The 22661-nt window shown below is 37.0% G+C and overlaps 2 protein-coding genes across 5 annotated transcripts in view; both read right to left on the reverse strand.

The window, feature by feature from the left end:
* LOC140803027 (autophagy-related protein 18b) overlaps window positions 1-15801 on the reverse strand; it is a 30895-nt gene extending 15094 nt beyond the window's left edge. For all 3 annotated transcript variants that reach the window (XR_012111733.1, XM_073158705.1, XM_073158703.1), the window contains exons 1-4: window positions 15655-15801; window positions 15505-15578; window positions 6545-6618; window positions 6334-6443 (exon numbers count right to left, since the gene is read on the reverse strand). Coding sequence is in view for 2 of the 3 variants with exons in the window: in XM_073158705.1 (XP_073014806.1) it covers window positions 6334-6443; window positions 6545-6618; window positions 15505-15578; window positions 15655-15719 (323 nt within the window). In the remaining variant the exon portion in view is untranslated. The remainder of the gene's footprint in view (window positions 1-6333; window positions 6444-6544; window positions 6619-15504; window positions 15579-15654) is intronic.
* An 889-nt stretch (window positions 15802-16690) lies between these two features.
* Window positions 16691-21343, reverse strand: LOC140803029 (transmembrane 9 superfamily member 12-like). 2 transcript variants are annotated; one of them, XM_073158706.1, is made up of 2 exons: window positions 21221-21343; window positions 16691-18980 (listed from the first exon to the last, which is right to left on the reverse strand). In XM_073158706.1, the coding sequence occupies exon 2, from the start codon at window positions 18912-18914 to the stop codon at window positions 16938-16940; it is 1977 nt and encodes a 658-aa protein (XP_073014807.1). In that variant the 5' UTR covers window positions 18915-18980; window positions 21221-21343; the 3' UTR covers window positions 16691-16937. The 2 variants fall into 2 exon arrangements, with proteins under 2 accessions (XP_073014807.1, XP_073014808.1); XM_073158707.1 differs by having other exon boundaries at window positions 16691-19004.
* Window positions 21344-22661: the final 1318 nt, after the last annotated feature.

Genomic DNA, 22661 nt, shown 5'->3' on the forward strand with positions numbered 1-22661 from the left:
GTATTAAAATGTAACCAAATCACAATATTCTTGTCGCAGCAACCAGTTCATGTCTTTGCAATAGAGAGGATTATAATAAGCAACATAAAGTTATAGTTAAGGCTAATTACTATTTTTACAATTGAAAGTTCAAAAAATATCCACAGGCTATAAATCAAGTGAATGTAAATTTTACAAAATGACTTAATAACAAAGCAACTCAGACACAGTTAAGCAATTAAATTTAAGAGTAAAGTCATGAGAGCAAGAATAGGGGTAATTAAAAAATGCTTCAAAACACAAAATAGAGGACATCTACCTTTCTCTATCTCCTTCAGCAAATTCAAGTATTGATGTCTACTTCAAACTGAATCAGCTTATTTCATGACAGTCATCAAATCATTGTTCTTCAAAATTTAGGCATTTGAAATTATTTCTACCATTGGTGGACAGTGAAACTTAACACGAAATGAGTGCTGCTATTTACAATTACAATCTTCTAAATTTATTAATCTCGGGGAAGCAAAGTTAAAACCAAACAACTGTTTGTACATAAAAAAATAGAGAAATCACCTAGCTAATTAAAACTCTCTCGGTGTCTCCTTCAAGTCTTGATGAATGTTTCACAACTGAATTGGTTTATTTCCATAACATCAGCCATCAAATCCATTGTCCTTCAAAATTTTAGGCATTCAATATTATTCTACCATCAGCAAACAGTGAAATTGACCTTGCAACAAGTATTGCTATGTGCAATCTTCTAAATTTGCAACTCTTGGGGAATCAAAGATAATAAGTATAAAAAAAAAAACCATCACGCTGATCAAAACCATTTCTCTTTCTACTCCATATTCAAGTCCTAACGTCTGTTTCATTAGTGAATCACCTTATTTCCATGAAGACAATGTTCAATTACAATTCTCCCAAATTTTAGGCCTCCAATACTATTTCTACCATGGGCGAACAGTTGAATTCGTGTTCTAACTGGTTCTACTATGCAATCTTATAAATTTTAAATCTGAGGAAGCAAAGTTTTTTTTTATATGAAACGAAATTATATTAAAATAGGAAAACAGAGTACAGGAAGACGGATAAGATATCCGCAGAAGCACAATACAGGAAAAGACTACATTGTCGTAAATAACATAAAAAAATTTTTTTTTTTGATAAGAGACATAATATATAAATATGATAAAATTCGTTACAATATGCGGATAAGTAATCCACAATTGTGCTTAGTGCTTAGTGTGCTTAGCAGTTTCGAAATTTAACATCATTCGAATACAAAATTCCAATCCCTATTCAACTCTAAAACACTGCAAGCTTTCTCGTCTAACTAGTAACCCTAAACCTGATCTTTTCCAAACCTCATCTATAGACTTCGCTATATCGTTGAAAATTATTTGTTCTGCTCCAACCAAATTGAAAAAAAAATGAGCAGTGAACTACCACATTAAAAAAGATCTAACATTTCCATCCGTTAGGTAATCTCGGGTCCAAAATAAACATAACATGCGCCGCTCTTAGAAATATTCATTCCATATCCAAATTCCTACAATACTCTGTTCCAAATTCATCTCGTGAATGAACAATGTACAAGTAGATGATCTTGATTCTCTTCTTTGTTCTGGCAAAGTGTACACCAGTTCGGACATAACACACAGTTAGATCATCTTTTATGCAAAAAATCGCAAGTCGGCAATTTTCCCGAAGCCATAGTGCACGAGAAAACTTGAACCTTATTGTAGGGTCCAAAATACGATAACGTAACCTAACTGCATGCAAATCTAGGGAAAATGAAAAATGACTAATTAAATTGTTTTAATTGCATAAGTTAAATATGGTGTGCAAGTTTACATGTTTGAAATGTAGTCTTCTACATGAATGCATAAAAACTGTGTTCTAAAGGTTATTCGAGACGCGATCGAGGAACGGAGACCGGGGACCATACGAGGAAAAATAATTTATTAAATAATATAATGAGTGATGAATTTAAAAGAATTTTCAGAAATAAGGTATTTTAAGGTGTTTCTACACGCCGAATCTTATTTCAAACCGGCAATCAATTTCCAATTAAAATAGGGACTTTTTGAAAATTCGGCTAATATTTTTGCAAACTTTCCTAAACAAAATATTTTAAATATTATCTAATAGGCCTATTATACTAGGTTAATGAGACTAAGCTTGCACCATGTGCTTTAATTAAAAGATATGCCCTAAAACACTACCCACACACACATCAAATACACGGCCCTCACCCTAGAATTTCTCGGACTCTTCATCGGCATACACCACACGAAATTTGAGAAGAAAAGTCACGAAATTTGAAGGAAAATCAGCAAGGTTGCACCCCGCGTCTCTCCGCCAACGGCCCTCGCATAGCAAGTTGATTTTCGTGCGTAACATACGCAATGGCACGCCTTAATCTTCCTTCAAACATCTTTCACACCATATTATGTGTATTTAAATATGCTTGCATGAAAGATATGATGCACTACTTGTATTTTCGTTTTTATGGCTATACATGCATAAAACTAGAGTTTTCATCTTTTAAAACTCTAGCTAATGATGCACAAAGGGGCTGCTATGGTAGGGTTGCTTGAGGGGACGTTTTTCCAACATGTTAAGGGTCCATAGATGCTTAGATAAGGGCTGCACCAGCAGGGACGAAGGCTTGAACGAAAATTGGGTTATATGTGAGTTAGGCTTCGGCTAGGAGTCCTTGAGAAGCACGCACTTAGCTGCTGCGTGTCCAGGAGAACTAAAGGTGCTTTGGGATGGTCCTAGGGTGGCTGCATGAGGGCTGGTTCAAGGGTTAGGGGCTGTGAGCGGCATAGTCGTGTATGGCTTGTGGGCGACGGGTTGAGTGGTTGCGGCTTCTGTGTTGGTTAGGTTCTGTCCAGTAAGGTCCCTAGGGGTCGGTCATGGTCTCAAGGGGTTGGTTAGGGTCTAGACGGGTTGGCTAAGGGCTAGAGTCGAAGGTTGCATGGCAAGGTAAGCTAGGGATTTCGAAAATAGGGGCAAACTTCAGTAGCTGATCTAGGCTTGATCAAGGGTTCTAAATGGCTTGAATTGGGTTGTAGAAGGTAAGGTTAGGTGTTGTTAAACTTTGGTTCAAGTTTGTAAAGTTTCGAGTCAATACGAGTTAAAACCGAGATATACGTCTAACTTTAAATAAGAATTGGGAAATTAGTCGAGAAGCTTAAGTTTACGTCTAAGAAATATTTATGGGTGTATTTTAAGGTGTTATGTTAAGTTTAAATGGATTTGGGTCGACGTTTTAAGATCTAAGAATAAATTGAGAAAGTTAGGCTTCAGGGGCAAAAGGGTCATTTTACGCCTGAAAAACGTTATACGTCATGTCAGTGCCCTGAATGTTGTAATAAATGTTAAAATGTTTATTTCAAATGTTTATGAAATTTTATGATAAAACATTAAAGCTAAAAGACATGATGCATGATTGGTTTAAAAGAAAAATGATTTATAAATGCATTAATTTTTATAAGTGATGAAAATATGAAATGTTGAAGGAGGAGAATTGATTGTGACTAATACGATGATACATTAATATGTAAGGCCAAGGCGCAGTTGACGGATGAGAGTGTAGCTGATGTCCCCGCCGCCCGATACCGTGGTTATACGTAGATGGATCCATCGACCTACAGCTAATACGAAAGTCACAATTGAAAATCTGAATTCAATAAAAAAGAAAATGTATACGTATATGATGAAAGGAAAGAATATACGATGAAAGGAAAAATGTTTTAAGTTTATGCATGTTCATGAAAGACTATTTTATTAAAAGTATTTTCATTGTTGTTTGTGAATGTATATGTAATACTTGCTATCATGATTAAAGTTTGTTGAGTCAATATACTCACTAGATGTGATCGATGCAGATGAGCAAGATATTGATCGAGGACTAGATAGTTGAACTAGCTGGACTGAAGGTGCACACACCCTAGAACCGTCGCTAGTTTTCCGTAAAAAAATTATGTTTATGATTTAAGTTTCCGTTAAAGATTTTGTGACTTTTATGCTTTGGAGGGATTTTGAGGGATTAGGATGTTTATGCTTTATTTTGAAAAATGTTAAATTTAGGTTTGGTTGACGTTTACGATTTTATAGTTTGAATTACTTTCTTTTGGATTTCAAATAATTAGTTAGTGAGTTTATTTTAAACGATGTCAAAAAAAAATATATATGTAAAGCTATATTTCGGCTGAGATGTAGTATAGAAGGAAAAAAAATTCTAGTATATTTTAAAGAAAAACGAGTAGCGGACCTTTCACTTATGTTGGATAGGTTCTCTCCAGATATTATAAAAATACGAGATATTAGGAAAATTACTGGACAAAAAAATGACTCATAAAAAGATCTGATAGAAAAAGACCCTCAAGAGTCCTTAAGTCGGACCCTAAAATCCGCCCTACCCAACTCCAAATGAACAATATATAAAACCCCTAACAAATTACTCAACTCATCAATTTCAACATCATTCACTGGAAGGTCCACCTCACTAATGAAACTGCTAATAGGTTTGTTATGACTCAAGGTGATATGGAAAAGAGATGAAAAAAGATCTTTGAACGACGAAAGCCCCCACCAAGTATCCTCCCAAACACTAATGATATTCTCCTCTTTAAACACCGCCCTAACTAAAATATTAAAAGCCAGGTAAGATCGAGAGATAAATTTCCTGGGATTTCTAAAAGTCATATCTTTGCCAACCCCACATCCCAACCATTATCTTGCAATCCATAAATACTCTTAAAAACTTTTTTCCACAAAGGTTTCTTCTCCACAGAACATCTCCACCACCATTTCCCTAAAGAGCCTTATTCCTCAAACAAATATTCCCCATTCCCCAACTCCCCTATCTTTTGGTTTGCAAACTTGATCACAATCAACCAAATGGCATTGCACCTCTCCATTGGCTCCATCCCACAGAAAATCCGTCATAATCTTTTTCATACCAATTGCCACACCTAATGGTACTTTAAATGGAGTACGTTGCATCGCACTCAACACTGCCTTTATCAAGGTTAATCGGCCCCTTTGATAAAAACGGTTTTTTTTCAGCTTGCTAGTTTTTTTGACATCTTAGATCCCACGGGTTCCCAAAAGTCATAATTCCTAGGATTACCTACCAACGGTACCTCCAGATATTTAATTGGTCACTCCTCATTTTTATATCCAATCTCTGAAGCCAACCCTTCCACTTCCATTTCCAAACAATTTAATCCCAACAAAACACTTTTTTCCAAACTAATTTCCAGTCCCGACTTCTGGCTAAAAGAGTTATAAGTATCTCCACCAAACAATGCAAATGCCTCTCAATTTTAACAAAAATCAAAGTATCATCCGCAAATTGGATGTGAGAGATCTCTATTTTATCTCTACCAACTTCCAACCCCCTTGACTTCATCCGCAACCTTAGCCCTATCCACCAACCGCCCCAATCCATCATTCACAAGATTAAATTGGAAATGGGATAGCCTAAGACCACTCCCCTTTTATTTTACCCTTAGCCTTCCATTAATAAACATCGATAAAGAAATATTCGATATGCAACCCTTTCCCCACTTTCTCCATCTATCACCAAAACCTTTCTTTTGTAGCACGAAATCCGAAAATCTCCAATCCACATTATCATACGAATTTTTCTGAATCAACTATGAACACCCACCATCTTCTTCTTTCGTCTACACTCCTCAGCTATTTCATCAGCTATAAGACAACAATCTAGAATCCGTCTCCCTCGTATAAATGCAAATCGATTTTCCACTATCGTTACGCTCAAGAATTTCTTCAACCTATTCGTTGGGGAAGCAAGTTAACAAGCAAGCTACAGTTGGTACACCAAAAAAATAAACTGCCTATTTGAGTAAAACCATCTCTCTGTCCACACCATATCCCAGTCTTAACTCTTGACATCTGTTTCATAGCTGAATCATCTTATTTCCATGTCGTCATCAAACCACTTTTCTTTAAAAAAAATCAGGCATTCGATACTATTTCTACCATTGGCGAACAGTGAAACTCACCTTGTAATGAGTGTTACTATGGGCAATCTCCTAAATCTATAAATCTTGGGGAATCAAAGTTAACAAGAACGCGATAGTTTGTACATAAAAAAAAAGAAGAGAAATTACCAAGCTTATTAAAACCGTGGAATATTATGAATAATACAAGTAGATCTTCAACACAGATGCAAAGTTCATCCTATTTATCTCCAATGAAAATAAGAAGACCAAAATTTGCCTGAGTTCATCCCACTACTCAGCAGCTTATCAACATTAGAAACCTCTCATCCCTAAAATATGTGAAGGCGGAAAATATGATGACACTTACCTTTTCCTGCTAACACGAACAGCTAAAATGGAAGTCAAGAAATTTAGTTCTCGGAGAGCAGTTCCAGAAACAGTATTGAACAAACATAATCTTCTTGGTGATAAAGATGGCTGGTGGAAGAAGATGAAATATGAAAACTAATTAGGTATTGTTATTAATGGTGAAAGGCCAACAAAATCTCAAAATAAATTCAAGTAACATGAGAGAAAACCTGTTCACCGGCACCGACAATGGCAAGAAGACTTGATCTGTATAGCATTTCAACAATAACAAATGCCCCAATAACTACAAGAAGAAACTGGATTTCATTAATTGGCCTCCACAAAAAATTTCACTCGGAATTTGTAAGATTGAGGATCACAAGTAGATTCATACAATCGAAGAGGATGAGTCTTTCACAGAATATCAACTCATTTTGTTCCTAGAATTCATTGATTCATTCATCCCTCATTTCCTTGGTTTTTGTGAACAACTGCTCTCACGACTAATATTAATTTACTCACCTAAGGATCATGACACTTCATAGTTCACTGGACAGCAGAAAAGCTTACATAATAGCAATCAAGTCCTAGAATAAGACCATCATTTTTAATTCATATTGAATAGAGGCAAAGTCTTCATTTTTATCAATTTCAAGTACAAATAAATTATTTTGAAACTTTTTCGTGTAGGTTATTTCATTTGCTACAGCGAAGTGATATTCTGTCGCGTTTCCGCGTTAATGATCGAGTAACGGGTCTATTGGGAAAGGAAAATGTAGAGTCCAGATTCCACTTAGTTTTGTTAGACTTCCGGCCTTGACGACCTATCGTAAAGATGATGAGTATGAGGCTCGATAGAGAGAACCTCACGATCTCGTAACACTTTGGTTGGAAATTTTCTGAATGAATTTCATTAAACGTAAGATGCAAATAAATACAAAGGAGTCCTAGTTTATCTCATCCTAGAGATGATAACCATATTCCAAATCCTAACAAACCAGATCCTATCTACCCAATCCTAATAACTTAAAAATAAACCGATAAGAACAGAATCCTAATCTTTGCCCTTGAATCTGCCATGCGTGTGCCTCTTGTAGACATGTACATTCGGATTCCCTTGCTGGCCCTGGCCTGATGTGGAGGTCGTGACATCACCCACCCCCTGAGATAGGTGTTTGTCCGCAAACACAAATGCTGGAAAACGTTCTGTGAATAATGCCGCATCTTCCCATGAAGCCTCGGCTGGTGACAATCCTTGCCAATGAATCAGCAGCTCTGTTTTTCCCTTGTGAACACGTTGGTCTAGTATGGACTGTGTGGTAGGGAGTTGCTCTCCTGAATGTAGAGCAGGGAGTGAGGGCTCGCATGCTTCTGTCCCACGAAATGGCTTCAAGAAGGAGACGTGGAAAACTGGATGCATTTTGGCAGACTCTGGTAATTGGAGTTTATAAGCAACTGACCCAATCCGTTCCAAAACCGTAGAAGGCCCATAGAAGCGAGGGGATAACTTTCGATGAGCGCGGGCTGATAAACTTAAGTGGCGATACGGCTGGAGTTTCAACAAAACCTTATCATTCACCTGAAAATGTAATTCCCGGTGGTTATTGTCATATTGTACCTTCATGCGATTTTGTGCATGCATCAATCGATCTCTGATGTCTTGTAGCAGCTTGTCACGAGACAATAATGCTTGATCCACAGCCTCTAGGCGAGCGACCCCGGGGCAGTATGATAAGAGGCGAGGTGGTGGCCTCCCATAGATGACCTCAAATGGAGAGGTGCGTAATGATGAATGAAACTCGTATTGTAGCAATATTCAGCCCACGCGAGCCACTCTCCCCATTTCTTCGGATGGTCGCTGGTAAAACAACGTAAATACATTTCCAACACTCGATTAACAGCCTCCGTTTGCCCATCAGATTGAGGGTGATATGAAGAACTGAAACAGAGCTTGGTCCCTTGCAACGAAATAGTTCTTTCCAAAAGGAGCTCAGTGAAGGTCACATCTCGATCACTGACAATAGACTCAGGTAGGCCGTGCAGCTTAAACACATTGTCAAAGAAGATTCGAGCCATTGAAACAGCCGTGTAAGGGTGGGCGATCGCAATAAAATGTGCATATTTTGACAAACGGTCGACCACTACGAAGATCACATTTTTCCCATGTGAGGAGGGGAGACCCTCCACAAAGTCCATCGAAATATCTGCCCAAACCTGGTTAGGGACCGGTAGTGGTTGTAGGAGCCCCGCCGGTTGAAGGTGCTCAACTTTGTTCCGTTGACAGACAAGGCACGTGGCCACCAAGTCCAGCACCTGCCGTCGCATTCCTGACCAATAGAAGTCGCGCGTCACTCGTTGTAATGTCTTTTGATATCCTTCATGGCACGAATTGTGTATGGAACTAATAATTCGATTAGTCAATGGTGATGCCTTGTGTAGAAAAATGCGAGACTTATACAGTAAAAGTCCTTCGACATAAGCCCAGTGGTCATGTGACATAGCCCTGACATTTTGTTGAATGAGCTGTTGGATTTCGTCCGAGTGTGCGTCTTCTGCTTTAATATCGTCTAAGAAATCCCAAGAGGGGGCCGAGACAGCGGTGGCGATGCTGTGGGAGATTCTCGTCGGGACAGGGCGTCCGCCACGATATTAGAACGTCCATTTTTGTATTCGATGGTAAACGTAAACCCCAATAACTTGCATAACCAGCGCTGTTGAGATGGCGTTGCGATTCGTTGTTCTAGAAGATACTTGAGGCTGTAGTGGTCCGCACGTACTACAAATGGCTGGCCCCAAAAATATGCGCGCCAATGGCGTATCGCTCTGGTCAAACCCATTAGTTCCTTCTCGTAGGCGGGTAATTTTTTATGGTGTTGAGCAAATGAATGACTAAAGAAAGCTATGGGGCGCTCATCTTGCTGAAGTACTGCACCCATTCCTGAGTGGTGAGCGCTGTTTTGAGTTTTTCAAATGCCGTTGTGGATTCCAAGGACCATTTAAAGGCATTTTTCCGCAGAAGAGATGTCAGCGGGGCAGCAATTAATCCATAGTCTTTGACAAAACGACGATAATAGCCCGTCAGACCGAGGAAGCCTCGTAGAGTTGTTGGCGAGGTCGGTTGTGGCCATTCGGCGATGGCTTCGATTTTAGATATATCCACCTTAGCCCCTGATTTCGAAATCACATGGCCCAGATATGCCACTTCCTGCTGAGCAAAGAAACATTTGGAGCGCTTTAAGAACAGTTGGTGATGCTGAAGTGTAGTGAGCACGACGTGTAAGTGCTGTAAATGACTCTCCCATGTAGGACTATAAATCAAGATATCGTCAAAAAATACGAGCACGAATTTTCGTAGGTAATCTTGGAACACATAATTCATAAGAGCTTGAAATGTGGCGGGCGCGTTGGTGAGACCGAAAGGCATAACTACAAATTCGTAGTGCCCATGGTGTGTTCGGAATGCTGTCAAGGGAATGCTTCCTAGGTCCATGCGAATCTGGTGATAACCTGCTCGCAAATCTAGTTTTGTAAAGAAGTAAGCACCAAATAATTCATCCAATAGTTCTTCGATGATGGGTATTGGAAATTTGTCCTTGACTGTCTTAGCATTTAGAGCACGGTAATCCACACAAAACCTCCAAGTTTTATCTGTCTTCGGAACTAGAATGACGGGTGATGAGAAAGGAGACGTATTATATCGAATAAAGCCCTTGGATAACATCTCGGTGCATTGTCTTTCAATTTCATCCTTCTGAGAATGCGCATAGCGATAAAGACGGACATCAATTGGATTTGTCCCGCATTCGAGGCTGATCTTGTGCTGGAAGTGGCGGAGGGGAGGAAGGCCCGACGGCTCCGCAAATACTGCTGAAAACTCAAGGAGGAGATTATGTAAATCCTGGTCTTTTGCCTTCTGGACGTGCATGGTAGCAAGGTGAGCATTCGATCGAGGGTTGTCTTTGGTGTTCCCTTGGAGAGTAATTGTCTGCCCTTGGTACACAAACCGCATACACATCTTGGCGAAGTCCCATTGAATTGGTCCAAAGAGTTGGAGCCAATTGACCCCTAGAATTGCACCGAAACCACCCAGGGGAATGATAACAAAATCGATGCAAAACTTATATTCTCCCAAACCTAAAACGACGTTGTGGCAAACTCCCGTGCAAGGAATCCGTCTCCCATTGGCCACCAAAACTTGAAGAGCAGCCTTGGTTTCCATTGGAAGCCCCAAACTCTGTGCCACGGACTTGTCCAGAAAACAATGAGTGCTGCCCGAATCAATGAGGACGAGCAGTGGGTTGCGTGATATCGTCCCCTTGATCTGCATGGTTTGTGCTCCCTGTGTCCCTGTGATGGCATGAATTGAAACCTCTGGCTCGCCTTCTTCGATGGAAAGGTTAGGGTCATCTCGTTGTGTGTCATCATCCAATGTTTCTATCCAGAACAACTTCTTGCAGCGATGCCCCGGAAGATATAGTTCGTCACAATTATAGCACAGTCCCTTCGCCTTTCGTTCTTCTATCTCAGTGCGATTTAACCTCCGGATAAATGGACCTGTTGATTGTGGGGTAGCATTGCGGCGATTAGTAGGCGGGTTGCTGGCGGGACGCACCCCCGAGCGCATTTCATATAACCTTGCGAGGCGCATGGCCCTGGGTAAGTTCAGAGGTAGGTGAATGAGGACTTCCGCTGCTGTAACCTCCTGTAACCCGTTGATAAAAAGTTCCACCAATTGATCTTGAGATAGGTTGGTCGCCCTAGCCATTAATCGCTCGAATTTCTGTTGATAGTCTTCCACGGAAGTGGTCTGTTTTAATTTAGATAGTTCCTCTAATTTAGTGCAGCGTAGGATGGGCCCGAAACGTAAGTGGCATTGCTCCTTGAAGTCATTCCACGTCATGTTGGGGCTGTTTTCCTCGGCCTTTAAAAACCATAACTGTGCATCCCCTTCCAAGTGGAACGGTGCAATCCTTACTCTGTCGTGGGTTGGCGTGTTTTGATGGCGGAAAAAATATTCACAGTGAGTTAACCACCCTAGAGGATCGGCAAGCCCATCATATCAGGGAAGGTCCATCCGTGCATAGCGCTGTCCTCCAAAACCTTCTCTATCGGAGCCGCCCCGACAGTAGTCGTTCGAGCCCCGGACGTTACTGTCCATGTCCTGGTTTTGGTTGGATTCTGTGCGAACAGCCGCCAATGAGAGTGATAATTCTTCCAGTTGCTCTCGAAACCCTTGCTGAACCTGGTCTTGTATCTTCTTGTCCTCGATGTACATTTTCATGAAGGCATCGAGTTGTTTCGAGATTGCCGAGTCACCCATTACTACCTGGCTCTGATACCACTTTGTCGCGTTTCCGCGTTAATGATCGAGCAACGGGTCTATTGGGAAAGGAACACGTGGAGTTCAGATTCCACTTAGTTTTGTTAGACTTCCGGCCTTGACGACCTATCGTAAAGATGATGAGTATGAGGCTCGATAGAGAACCTCACGATCTCGTAACTTTGGTTGGAAATTTTCTGAATGAATTTCATTAAAGGTAAGATGCAAATAAATACAAAGGAGTCATAGTTTATCTCATCCTAGAGATGATAACCATATTCCAAATCCTAACAAACCAGATCCTATCTACCCAATCCTAATAACTTAAAAATAAACCGATAAGAACAGAATCCTAATCTTTGCCCTTGAATCTGCCATGTGTGTGCCTCTTGTAGACATGTACATTCGGATTCCCTTGCTGGCCCTGGCCTGATGTGGAGGTCGTGACATATTCCTAAGTTCTGTATTTCCCTTGGTCGTACATTACACCTTTTAACATGGACATGGTTGTCAGAATCAGTCCATCTGATAAAAGTAGGACAAAAATACTGAACAGAAAAAATTTAAATCAACTAGAATCCCCAAGCATGGTTTGTAACTATCGGCCAATTAATGAGTAAGGTGGTTGGTGGCTAAATTAATTAGTGCAGTGGATGTTTCGGTTGATTGGTGGCAATCATGCTCATAGGGAGAATTCGCATCTATAAATAGATGTGTTCTTCGTTAATTCGAACAACCCACTATATTCTATAATATTTGTGAGGTGTTTGTTCTGCTGTATCAAGAGAGTGTGTATTCTTTTTGGAAATACAGTGAGTGGTGGTATAAATCATAAATCTCGGTGTCCAAATTTATATTTTATTTCATATTTGTACAACAAGATACCGCACTGAAACCAACAAATGGTATTAGATCCTTGATTTAAAATTTCTTAAAATTCTGTTTTGAGGTTGCAACCTTAGCTGATCTTTCACATCAAGAAAGATATTTTTATTAAAACGAAATTATTTTGTCCAATCTACTAAATTGTTGTAGACATAATGGCAGGCAGGTACGAGATAGTAAAATTCAATGGGTGCAACTTTATGTTGTGGAAAATAAAGATACAAGCAGTTTTAAGAAAGGAGAAGGTGGCGATTGGATATAGACCGAGGAAAATGATAGAAGATGGAAAATGGAATGAGATGAATGATAATGATGTTGGCAATTTACACTTGGCCACACCAAACGAAGTACTGTCAAGTATTTCTAAGATAAAGACGGCAAAAGATTTCTGGAATAGTGAATACTCTAACATCTAACAAAAATGTACAAGGTTAAGTAACTACACAACAAGATTTTCCTAAAGAGAAGGCTGGTTTTTTGGTTTCGGTAGCTAAGTTAAAGAGGATCCTTCTTTTTCATTTGACAACGAAACTTATTTATTTAAAGTATATTAGGGTTCTATCCAACCAGACTACTTCATTCCTTGCCCTGTCGGACCAGACTTTTATTCTTTTCGGATGGCGGAATCCTCATTGATGACCGACCATATCAAGACACTAAATACTCTATTTGTTCAACTCACCTCTATGATACATAAAATAGAGAAAAATTAACGTGCAAAGCTTTTATTTCAAAGTCTACCAGATTCATATGATCAATTTATCATTCAACTGAACCAACAATCTTCTAATTGGCTCTCTAAAATTCGACAATGTCTTAACTGCAAGTCTCGAAGAAGAAAGCTGGCGCAAGAATAAAGAAGATAGGTTGGTGACTTCGAAGCATGAAGAGGCTTTACCAATGATAAGAAAAAAATTTATGGACTTGTGACTCCAGTGGGAGCCAAAGACGAGGTAGATCAAAGTCGAGAAGTAAGAAGAAAAATATTTACTGTTTTAAATGTGGAATTAAAGGGCACTTAAAAAAAGAATGTACGAGTATCGAGAGAATGATTTGTTCAGTTTGAACCAGTCTTGGGAGAATTTATATTCATGGGAAATGATCATGCTTTGGAAATCCTCGAGGTCGGTATCATCAAAATAAAAATATTTGATTACATCATTCGCACCATACAAGAGGTACGACATGTGAAGGGGCTGACAAAGAATCTTTTGTCCTTGGGGCAGTTGGATGATATTGAGTGCAAAACCAGTATCGAGAACGAGATCGTTAAAATTGTGAAGGGGTTATGAGGGGAAAAATATTGCTGCAAATTTGTATGTACTTTTGGGAGAAACACGCGAAGAGGCGGAATTAGCGGTTACATCAATTGGTGTAAGAGAAGAATTAACAGTGTTATAGTATAGAAAGCTTGGGCATGTGTCAGAACGAGGGTTGAAAATTCTCTTAAAACGGAAGCTGCTACCGGGACACACAAAAGTGTCTTACCCTTTTGTGAGCATTTTGTTACAAGTAAACAATCAGATGAAAGTTTGATACTTTCTACTGCCAAAAGCAAAAGCATATTAGATCTGATTCACTCGGATGTTTGTCAAGCACCCTTTGTATCCCTGGGAGGAGCGATATACTTTGTCTCGTTCATTAATGATTTCTCTAGGAGATTTTGGGTGTATCCAATAAAAAAATCAGCTATTTTCCAGGTTTTCAAAGATTTCAAAGTACGGATTGAACTTGATTCTGAAAAGAAAATCAAGTGTTTGAGGACTGACGATGGACGAAAATATGGCAATGACGAATTTGATGCACTTTGCCAACATCATGGCATCAAAAGACGGTTCACGACGGCTTACACATCTCAACGAAATGGATTGACGGATGAACAGGACCTTGTTGGACAGAACAAGAGTCATGTTGAGGATCGCGGGTCTAGCCAAATCATTTTGGGCAGTATCATCAATCGTTCTTTTTCAGTGGCGATTGATTTGAAAACTCCGATGGAGACGTGGACTGGGAAGACGACTAATTACTCTCATTTACATACATTTGGAAGTTCTATGTACGTTCTGTATAATGCACAAGAAAGATCGAAGTTGAATTCAAAATCCAGGTGGAAGTGTGGAACAAATCTCTTTATGGTCTCAAACAGGCGTCGATGTGTTGATACAAGAGATTTGATTCTCATATCATAAGTTTTGGATACAACCGACTTACTGCAGACCCTTATATATATTTCAGGAGGTTTGGAAATGTTTCAGTTGATTGGTGGCAATCATGCTCATAGGAAGAATTTGCATCATAAATAGATATGTTCTTCAGTAATTCGATCATCCCGTTCTCAAATCTTTCTCCCTTCAACTCATGGTATTTGAGTGTAATATTTTATAATATTTGTGAGGTGTTTGTTCTGCTGTATTAAGAGAGTGCGTATTCTCTTGGGAAACATAGTAAAAATAGTTGTAAATCATAAAATATTATAATAAAATTCTTTTTATCTTGCTCGTGTTATTACCCCGATATTTTTTTGGTATTTTCTAATTAAATCTCATTTTCAATTTTATACTTTATTTTCATATGTGTATCTCAAGATAACGCACTTGAGACGAACATTAACATTAACTTGTAACCATTGTGAGATATTTAAAAGATCGATTAAAACCAGAAGTGGCACAGAAGACATAAATTGTCAATTTTCTACACTGAGATGGCAACCCTTCGACATCAACTGCCTACAGTCTCAAAATAGCTTTCTAAATTGGAAGAGATCAAACAGAATTAAGACAAAAAATTTCGTTAGCGCGTGGCCCAGCTACCGAGATTCTACAAACACAATTCCACAACAAGCAATCATTTTTCTTAAAAATTAATCGTCATAACACTGCACTATATTAAATCACCTAAAAAATACTTTTGCAACCGGTACATTAATTCCAATATATACCAAATACCTCGATATTAATGGTAAATTCAGACTTAATTTACGGATACCTTGTTCATAAAGAAGCTTTCCAGTATTGCAGTCAAAAATTTTGAACCCATCTCTCGTTCCAATTGCAAAGCAACTGCGCCAAATTTCTATTCGATTCAAGCTTCGTAATCATTATAATAAAAGAAAAAATAAAGGGTTACTGAAATGACCTGTTATCTTGATTGAATGAAGCGCAGATAATAGGGTGGGAAGAAGATTGAGTCGCCATTCGCATGTGTAATTGAAGGAAGGAACTTTTCTCATCTCACTGCTCTTTCTTCTCCAGGCGAACTAAACCTTTAGTCTTAGAAGCAAAGCCTTATCAATAACAAAGATGTAATTAAATGGAGTTAATTGATTATTTATTTAAAATTTATATTATATTGTTTTTAAGATTAAAATAAAAATATTATAAAAACATATGTTAAAAAAATTATATATCATTTATAACTATTATATAATTTTAAATTTTAAATTATCATACCACTTATAATATAACAAAATTATGCAAATTCATCTTTAAAATTTTTAATTTAATAAACTACCTACATTTTTGACAAAATAAAAATTTACATATTTAAATGACATTGGTTATATATTAAAACCACACACACACACACACATATATATATATATATATATGACATTGGTTATATATTGAAATCATTTTCACTTTTATATTGAGATAATAAGATATATAATTTTAATTTAGTATTTTTTATCCGATCTATATCTAGAGTAAAATTAATATTTTTGTCATAAAAAATAATTATTTTCATAAATCGAATAATGTCTCACAAAATTGACTGTTATGAAACGATCTTATAAAAGTTTTGTATTCCATTTTTGATCGAAGATTTAACATTAGAATACAATGTTTGACAAATTTGACAATGTGAATTATCAAAAAAAAAATTAAAAGAAGTACACATGACCCAAATAATTTCTCTATGCTCAACATAAGTTTCAAGCCACAAATCATACGAAAGCAAATTTTAAAACAATTTCTCGTCTACCACCATACCCAAGAAGGCATTTTTGAACAGTGTAATGTACTGTTTCAATTGCTCCTTTACATGTTCAATAGCCTTGAAGGATGAAATCAATATTTTTAAATTTTTAACAATAAACTAAAATTAAATATTATTTTAATAATTTAAACGCATGCTCTAAACTATAAGAAAAATTATCCACGAAATGAGCCGATGAATTCAAAATAAACTTTTATGTAATGATAGCGGTACAATTACAAACGAATCTAGCATATAATTTTCGAATGCATGCAACTACAGTGAGTGGAAAAGACTATAATAAGACGACAAAATGACACAAGATAACGAGTAACGAATTAACGTATCAGAATTCTGTAACAAGTAAACAGCCTCATTATTCTAGATACGTTGCCGACAGATATTTTTCATATCCCAAAAACACAAGATGATTATTTTGTTCTTCAATCGATCTTCACTGATGAAAAAAGGTAATGTACAAAATAGAACGACGTAAGAAGACCAATTGTGCCGGTCGCAAGCATGATTGCAATAGCCATTATCAAAGAGTAGCCAAGATAAAGTGTAGCAGAAACTGGCCCACTCAAGCTCTGGAGATCAAAGACCAGATACTTAATCGAGTACAAGAACACATAGAGAGAAACTGAACCCGAGGCATAGAATGCCTTCCACCACCATGTCCAGTCCTCAACACACAGATGCATATAAGTTAGAACCACCGAAACTTCTGCACAGACAATGACTAACAAGAGGAGGACGATAAGAAGGAAGCCAAAGACATAATAAAATCTTCCGAGCCAGATGCTGGAAATTATGAAGAAAAGTTCGATAAAGAGGGTCCCGAAAGGAAGGGTGCCCGCTCCAAGAACCAGAAGCCATGAGGGATATCCACGTTCAGGTATTTCTCTAGGGATTTGATTAGTCCGGACAGGGTATTGAATAGGCTCAGCTCGAATGCCTAAGAATCCTCCCAAGAGAGTAAGTGGCACCGATATACAAAACCAAAGCGACAACAATATGAAAAATAAAGAAATGGGGATAGCACCAGTACTATTACTACCCCAAAGGATGAAATTCAAGATAGTTAGTATAATAAAAACGATTCCCGGAAAAAAGCATGAAATTAACCAAGAAACTGATCTCCATCCTTCAGATGTTCCTTTCAGAGTCCTCCACATACGAACACCAACAAATCCAGCGACAATTCCAAGGAAAAGATAAAGCAATATCATTCCAGTCAATAGCATACCTCTTGAAGCTGGTGACATAAAACCAAGAGCTGCAAAAACAATAGTGACGGCTGCCATCCCAGTAATTTGAACTCCATCTCCAATCATTACACAAAGTAATTTTGAATAATTCGGTTCTCTGAAGACATCACCAACCACAAGCTTCCAACCAGAAAGCTCCTCATTCATCTGAGCCTGAGCTTCTTTGTCCAATTCTTCATACCTTGTCAAATCCCTTCTCACTGTTCTCAGAAAGATGACAAATACAATTCCTGCTAAGAAGAAAATCACCATCAACGAATTCAGAATTGAAAACCAGTGAACCCGGGAACCTTCCATCTTCAAATAAGCATCCCACCGAGATGGCCACCTTGTGTTGCTCTTTACAAACTGAACCTCGTATGTGAATGACACTTTCTCTTGCTCCCTTATGATTTGGGACTTGTCTAGCTCCCGTGGGCAACTTACAGATGCTATGTTCTCATACATTTTTTTAGGCATTTTCTCAGGATCATATTTTATACTGCAATAGACAACTTCAAAACCAACAATCTCGTAACCAGACAACTTCTTTTTATCAGCTTCTGAAATGACACCCATACTTTCTTCTCCAGTACCAATTATCTCCACACCAGCTCCTTCATACTCGTGAATGAAAATAGTAAATTTGAGATGGTTGATTAAATAGTCATTATTACTGTCTTGAGGACTGTATCCAACTGGGAAGCCAGTCCATGGAATTTTAATTCCATTCTGGATGGTATATCTTAAAGCAGGTAAATTATCCAGATTCATGTTCACCTGATAGAGATCCCGAGATCTCTGTTTCAAAAGCTTTACCTCATGATCATTCAATGGAAGAGTGGTGCAGAGGTACACTGATTCATTGACATTCATCCGAAAACGGTATGGAGAGTTGTCGATTTGATCTCCCATCAGCAATTCTCCAAGGTTTTCAGCACTTTTCCTGATTCCCCCTTGTGGTTGGCAATAAGGAAGACTGTAATAGCTAAAAGGAAGCTCGGTTTCAATGGATGTCAATGAATTCACTTTGGCGTAAATTTCATCTCCTGTTGAATATGTATGCATATAACTTCCAGGTAGATAAAAACCATAACACGTTTCCAATAAGAGAACCAAGTATGCCAAAGCAGCGAGTGATTTCCTTCTCATAATCAAACGCAGCGCCATTGGTCAATATAATGTCCTCAAACCAGCTAGCTCTAAGTTATGTTTGTGGCATATCAAGAATCAATTCTGAAAACATAATTGGCAAAAAACCTGCATTAGTTTTTAACAAGAGTTCAATATACAATGTGTATATTAGTACTCAAGGACCTTTTCACCCACAACTGCTAAAAAAATGACTTTCCACAACTGTTGTAAAGTGAGCCTTGTTAGAACCCTGGTGACCACTTAACTTATCAAGTCAGACATCAGTATTACTTTAACGAATATAGCCAGTCCCATCACTCATTTTGGAGCAAATCTTGAAAATGTATTTCATCATAAATATTTAACCATTTATCAAAAATATAATCCTTCACAGCAGTGCGAGAATGAACGTGAACCGTAAGTGATTTTTCTTTACATAAAAAAAAATATGGCTAGAATTAAGGAATCAATTATTGAAATCCAGGCCATATAAACCAAAATAGTTTGTTAATCTAGATTAACTACAATTATTTGCAGATAGGTGACATTCAATAACTGTTTCAATTCACTTCAAGAGGTCAATTGACCTGTTCACGATATACAGAATTAGAAGAAAAATTCAAACGACGAACAGCAACCTTAAAACAATTTCTGTACATCATACCAAAGATATTGCAGGTATTTTATCCTCGTCTTGAATCACTTTTACACACTGTTCTAAAAGCGCGAAAAAATGTGAAACATGAGGAAAAAACTTTGCTCAAGGAAAAAGCGATAAATCTAAGGTTGACCACATTATGCACAAAAAAGTGTGATTAAGTATGAGCTTTTTAGAAAAAAAATTAAATTAAACTTTTTATAAAGAAAGGTTTAAGTTAACTTGTATTATTTTTTATAAAAGTTAATTATTAAATTTTAAATATTTGATAATATAAATTTTTAAAAAAAGACACTTAAATTTTCTTTAATGGTTACTCTTGGTAGTAAAAAAATTACTAAAATCTATATATTTATTCTTAAATTATGTATGTTTGTGTTCTTCAATATATTGATTGACTTGAGTTAATTAAAGTTAGTAAAAACTAAACTACTTTTCACGCTAAATATCGTACTAAACCCGTTTAATCTTGATCTTGCAGCTTTGCACGTTTCACACTTTTTATTGCTTTTACATACCTAAAAGAAACCTTATGTCCTCGAACACTCACCATAATCTCGTGGTATTCTATCATTTTTTTCTAACTCCAGAATCGTGTCTTTCTTTAATACTCTATCGGCCTAGGCCCACAATGTCGCAGCCCATGCAAGAGTCCGTTGTACACCCTTACAAGACCATTCATATTTCCCCATATTCTAATATGCCAAGGGGGTATTAGTATTACAATCACCTCCTGTTAGATGCACAATGTCAACATCACACTCCACAATCTGGGATCTCCTCCGGTACACAATTAGCTGGAATCTCTATGTCAATCGCACCCTGGGGCCGATTCTAACACAATTAAATAATGCCTTGGGCCCACAGATCAGGGCCAGCACATAGGGAAATATGCACAAGGGGTTACGCTAGTAATTACTTTGCATCCATTCTCACCCTGTGAAAATTATTAACCCGAGTTATACCTACATAATCTCATTCATATTGTCTCAATATTTATGAAATGAGATATTACACGCTACCTACATCTCACCTTCATTGTCCTTAAATCTACAAATGACCGTTAGAGCTGATCTTTATGGCATGAAGAAAAATTGCTTTTTTAAATCGTTTTATCAATCCTGGACCTATGATTGATTACTCTCTCTCCCAAATTTTGACCTTCCAATTCCTCTGCAGTTAGAATTTCCAATTCCTGATTTTATCCATGATAAAATTCCTCCATCCTTCGTACATTTGCTTTTCTCAAACATTTAGTTTAAGAGTTTAGTCAACCAACCTATCTTAAGGAGTTAAGGTCTGAGCCTCTACAAATATTGTATCTTCAACACCCTATTGAAACACCTAAACTTGCATCTGTGAACCCGCAGCAACAAACATAAGCCAAAATTACCATGACACACGACAGGAATTAATTTGGTTTACACAATCACTATCAAAAGACGCACGTTTCATTCTTATTCTAAAATCAAATTCATCAACCACTCATGTCAAATGAACCATAACTACCAGTCATGAAATTGATCTGCCATAACTATAGAGAAGATCTCAACATCGGATCAAGGGTTTCAACTTATATACAGAATAGTGAAGGAATCTCATTTGAACACCTAAAATTGCCAAAATAACGATCAAATAGAAGCAACAGTAACATATAAACAGTAATTTGTAGAGCTAAACATACCAACGGAGGATCCAGAGTCCAATTAGGGGTTGGGTCTCGAGAAAAACGAGAAGTGATATCGATTGTGTGAAAAATTGCAGTGAACGTGTGTACCTGCGATGTCAAGACTCTAGGGTAGGAAAGGATGTGAAGTTTGTTTTAATTTTATATATTTCGTTTTCATTATATACATGATAATTTTATTTTTAAAAAAATTAATAATTTTTTATTAAAAATAATATAGTCTTTTTAAAATTTCAAATACAGATAAACATCAGAGGTGTTCATCGGTCGGTTCGGTTCGGTTTTAGGTTTTACAAATATATAATCCGATATCCGAACCATTTTTCTTCGGTTCGGTTCGGTTTTCTATCGAAATAGTTCGGTTATTTCGGTCGGTTATTTTGGTTTTGATACAATTATTTAAATTAATAATATAAATATATTATATTTTTTTAAATGATTTCTTAGTTAAATATTTAAATATAAAGTACAAATGAATTACATAAACAACAATCAACTAAGTATTATTCAAAATAATTCTCCATTCACTAATATCATCTCAATAAACAATATAAAATAAAAATAACATTATTAATTTAATTAAATTTCGATTTTTTCGGTCGGTTCGGTTTTGACATTTATAATCCGAAACCGAACCAAATTAATTTCGGTTTTAACATTTATATCCGAATTATAAAATTCGGTTTTCGGTTCGGTTTAGTGTTCGGCTTTTTCGGTTTTATCCGAAGTTTGAACACCCCTAATAAACATATGATTGAGTTTTAAATTATAAATAAAGATATTATTGAAATATTTTTTAAATTTTAGTAAAAAAAATAGCAATACATTATATAATTAATGTATAATTAAAATTTTAATAAAATTCTATCAAATTATTAAAAATTATTAATTTATTTTTGCGTTTTTATACAACTGAATAATTATTAAAACATGATAATTTTTGTAATTTTCAAATCAATGAACTTTCATATTTTTTATTAAGAGTGATGTAGTCATCTAAAAATATAGATAAAGATACTATTAAATTTTGTAGGATCGAATAAACACTTAAACACGATATGTAAGTTTTTTTCTATTAGTTCAGATGAGTTGAGAACTAAACTTATTATTCTTGAGTGTCTATGTCAGATTGCTAACATATAAGTGTGGAAAAAAGTTAGACTAACAGATTTGACAAATCACAGAATGAATGAGAATGGTAAGCTGAAATGACAGATATGTTTCTAGATATTCGGAGAATTGAAGCTCATACCTCACCCTTCTTCCTTTTGGAATGTTCTCACTAGAATACTTTGGATGATCAAGTAGTTTGTAAGATCCCGATTCATTTGGTCTTAAACACTACCAAACTGAAACTCCTAGTATCTCAACTGATTAATAGACAATATACAAACTGATATATACGTGTAATACACGACGACACTAACTTAGCAAGGAA

This window comes from Primulina eburnea, chromosome 10 (genome assembly GCF_022965805.1).
Source record: "Primulina eburnea isolate SZY01 chromosome 10, ASM2296580v1, whole genome shotgun sequence".
Lineage (NCBI taxonomy): Eukaryota > Viridiplantae > Streptophyta > Magnoliopsida > Lamiales > Gesneriaceae > Primulina > Primulina eburnea.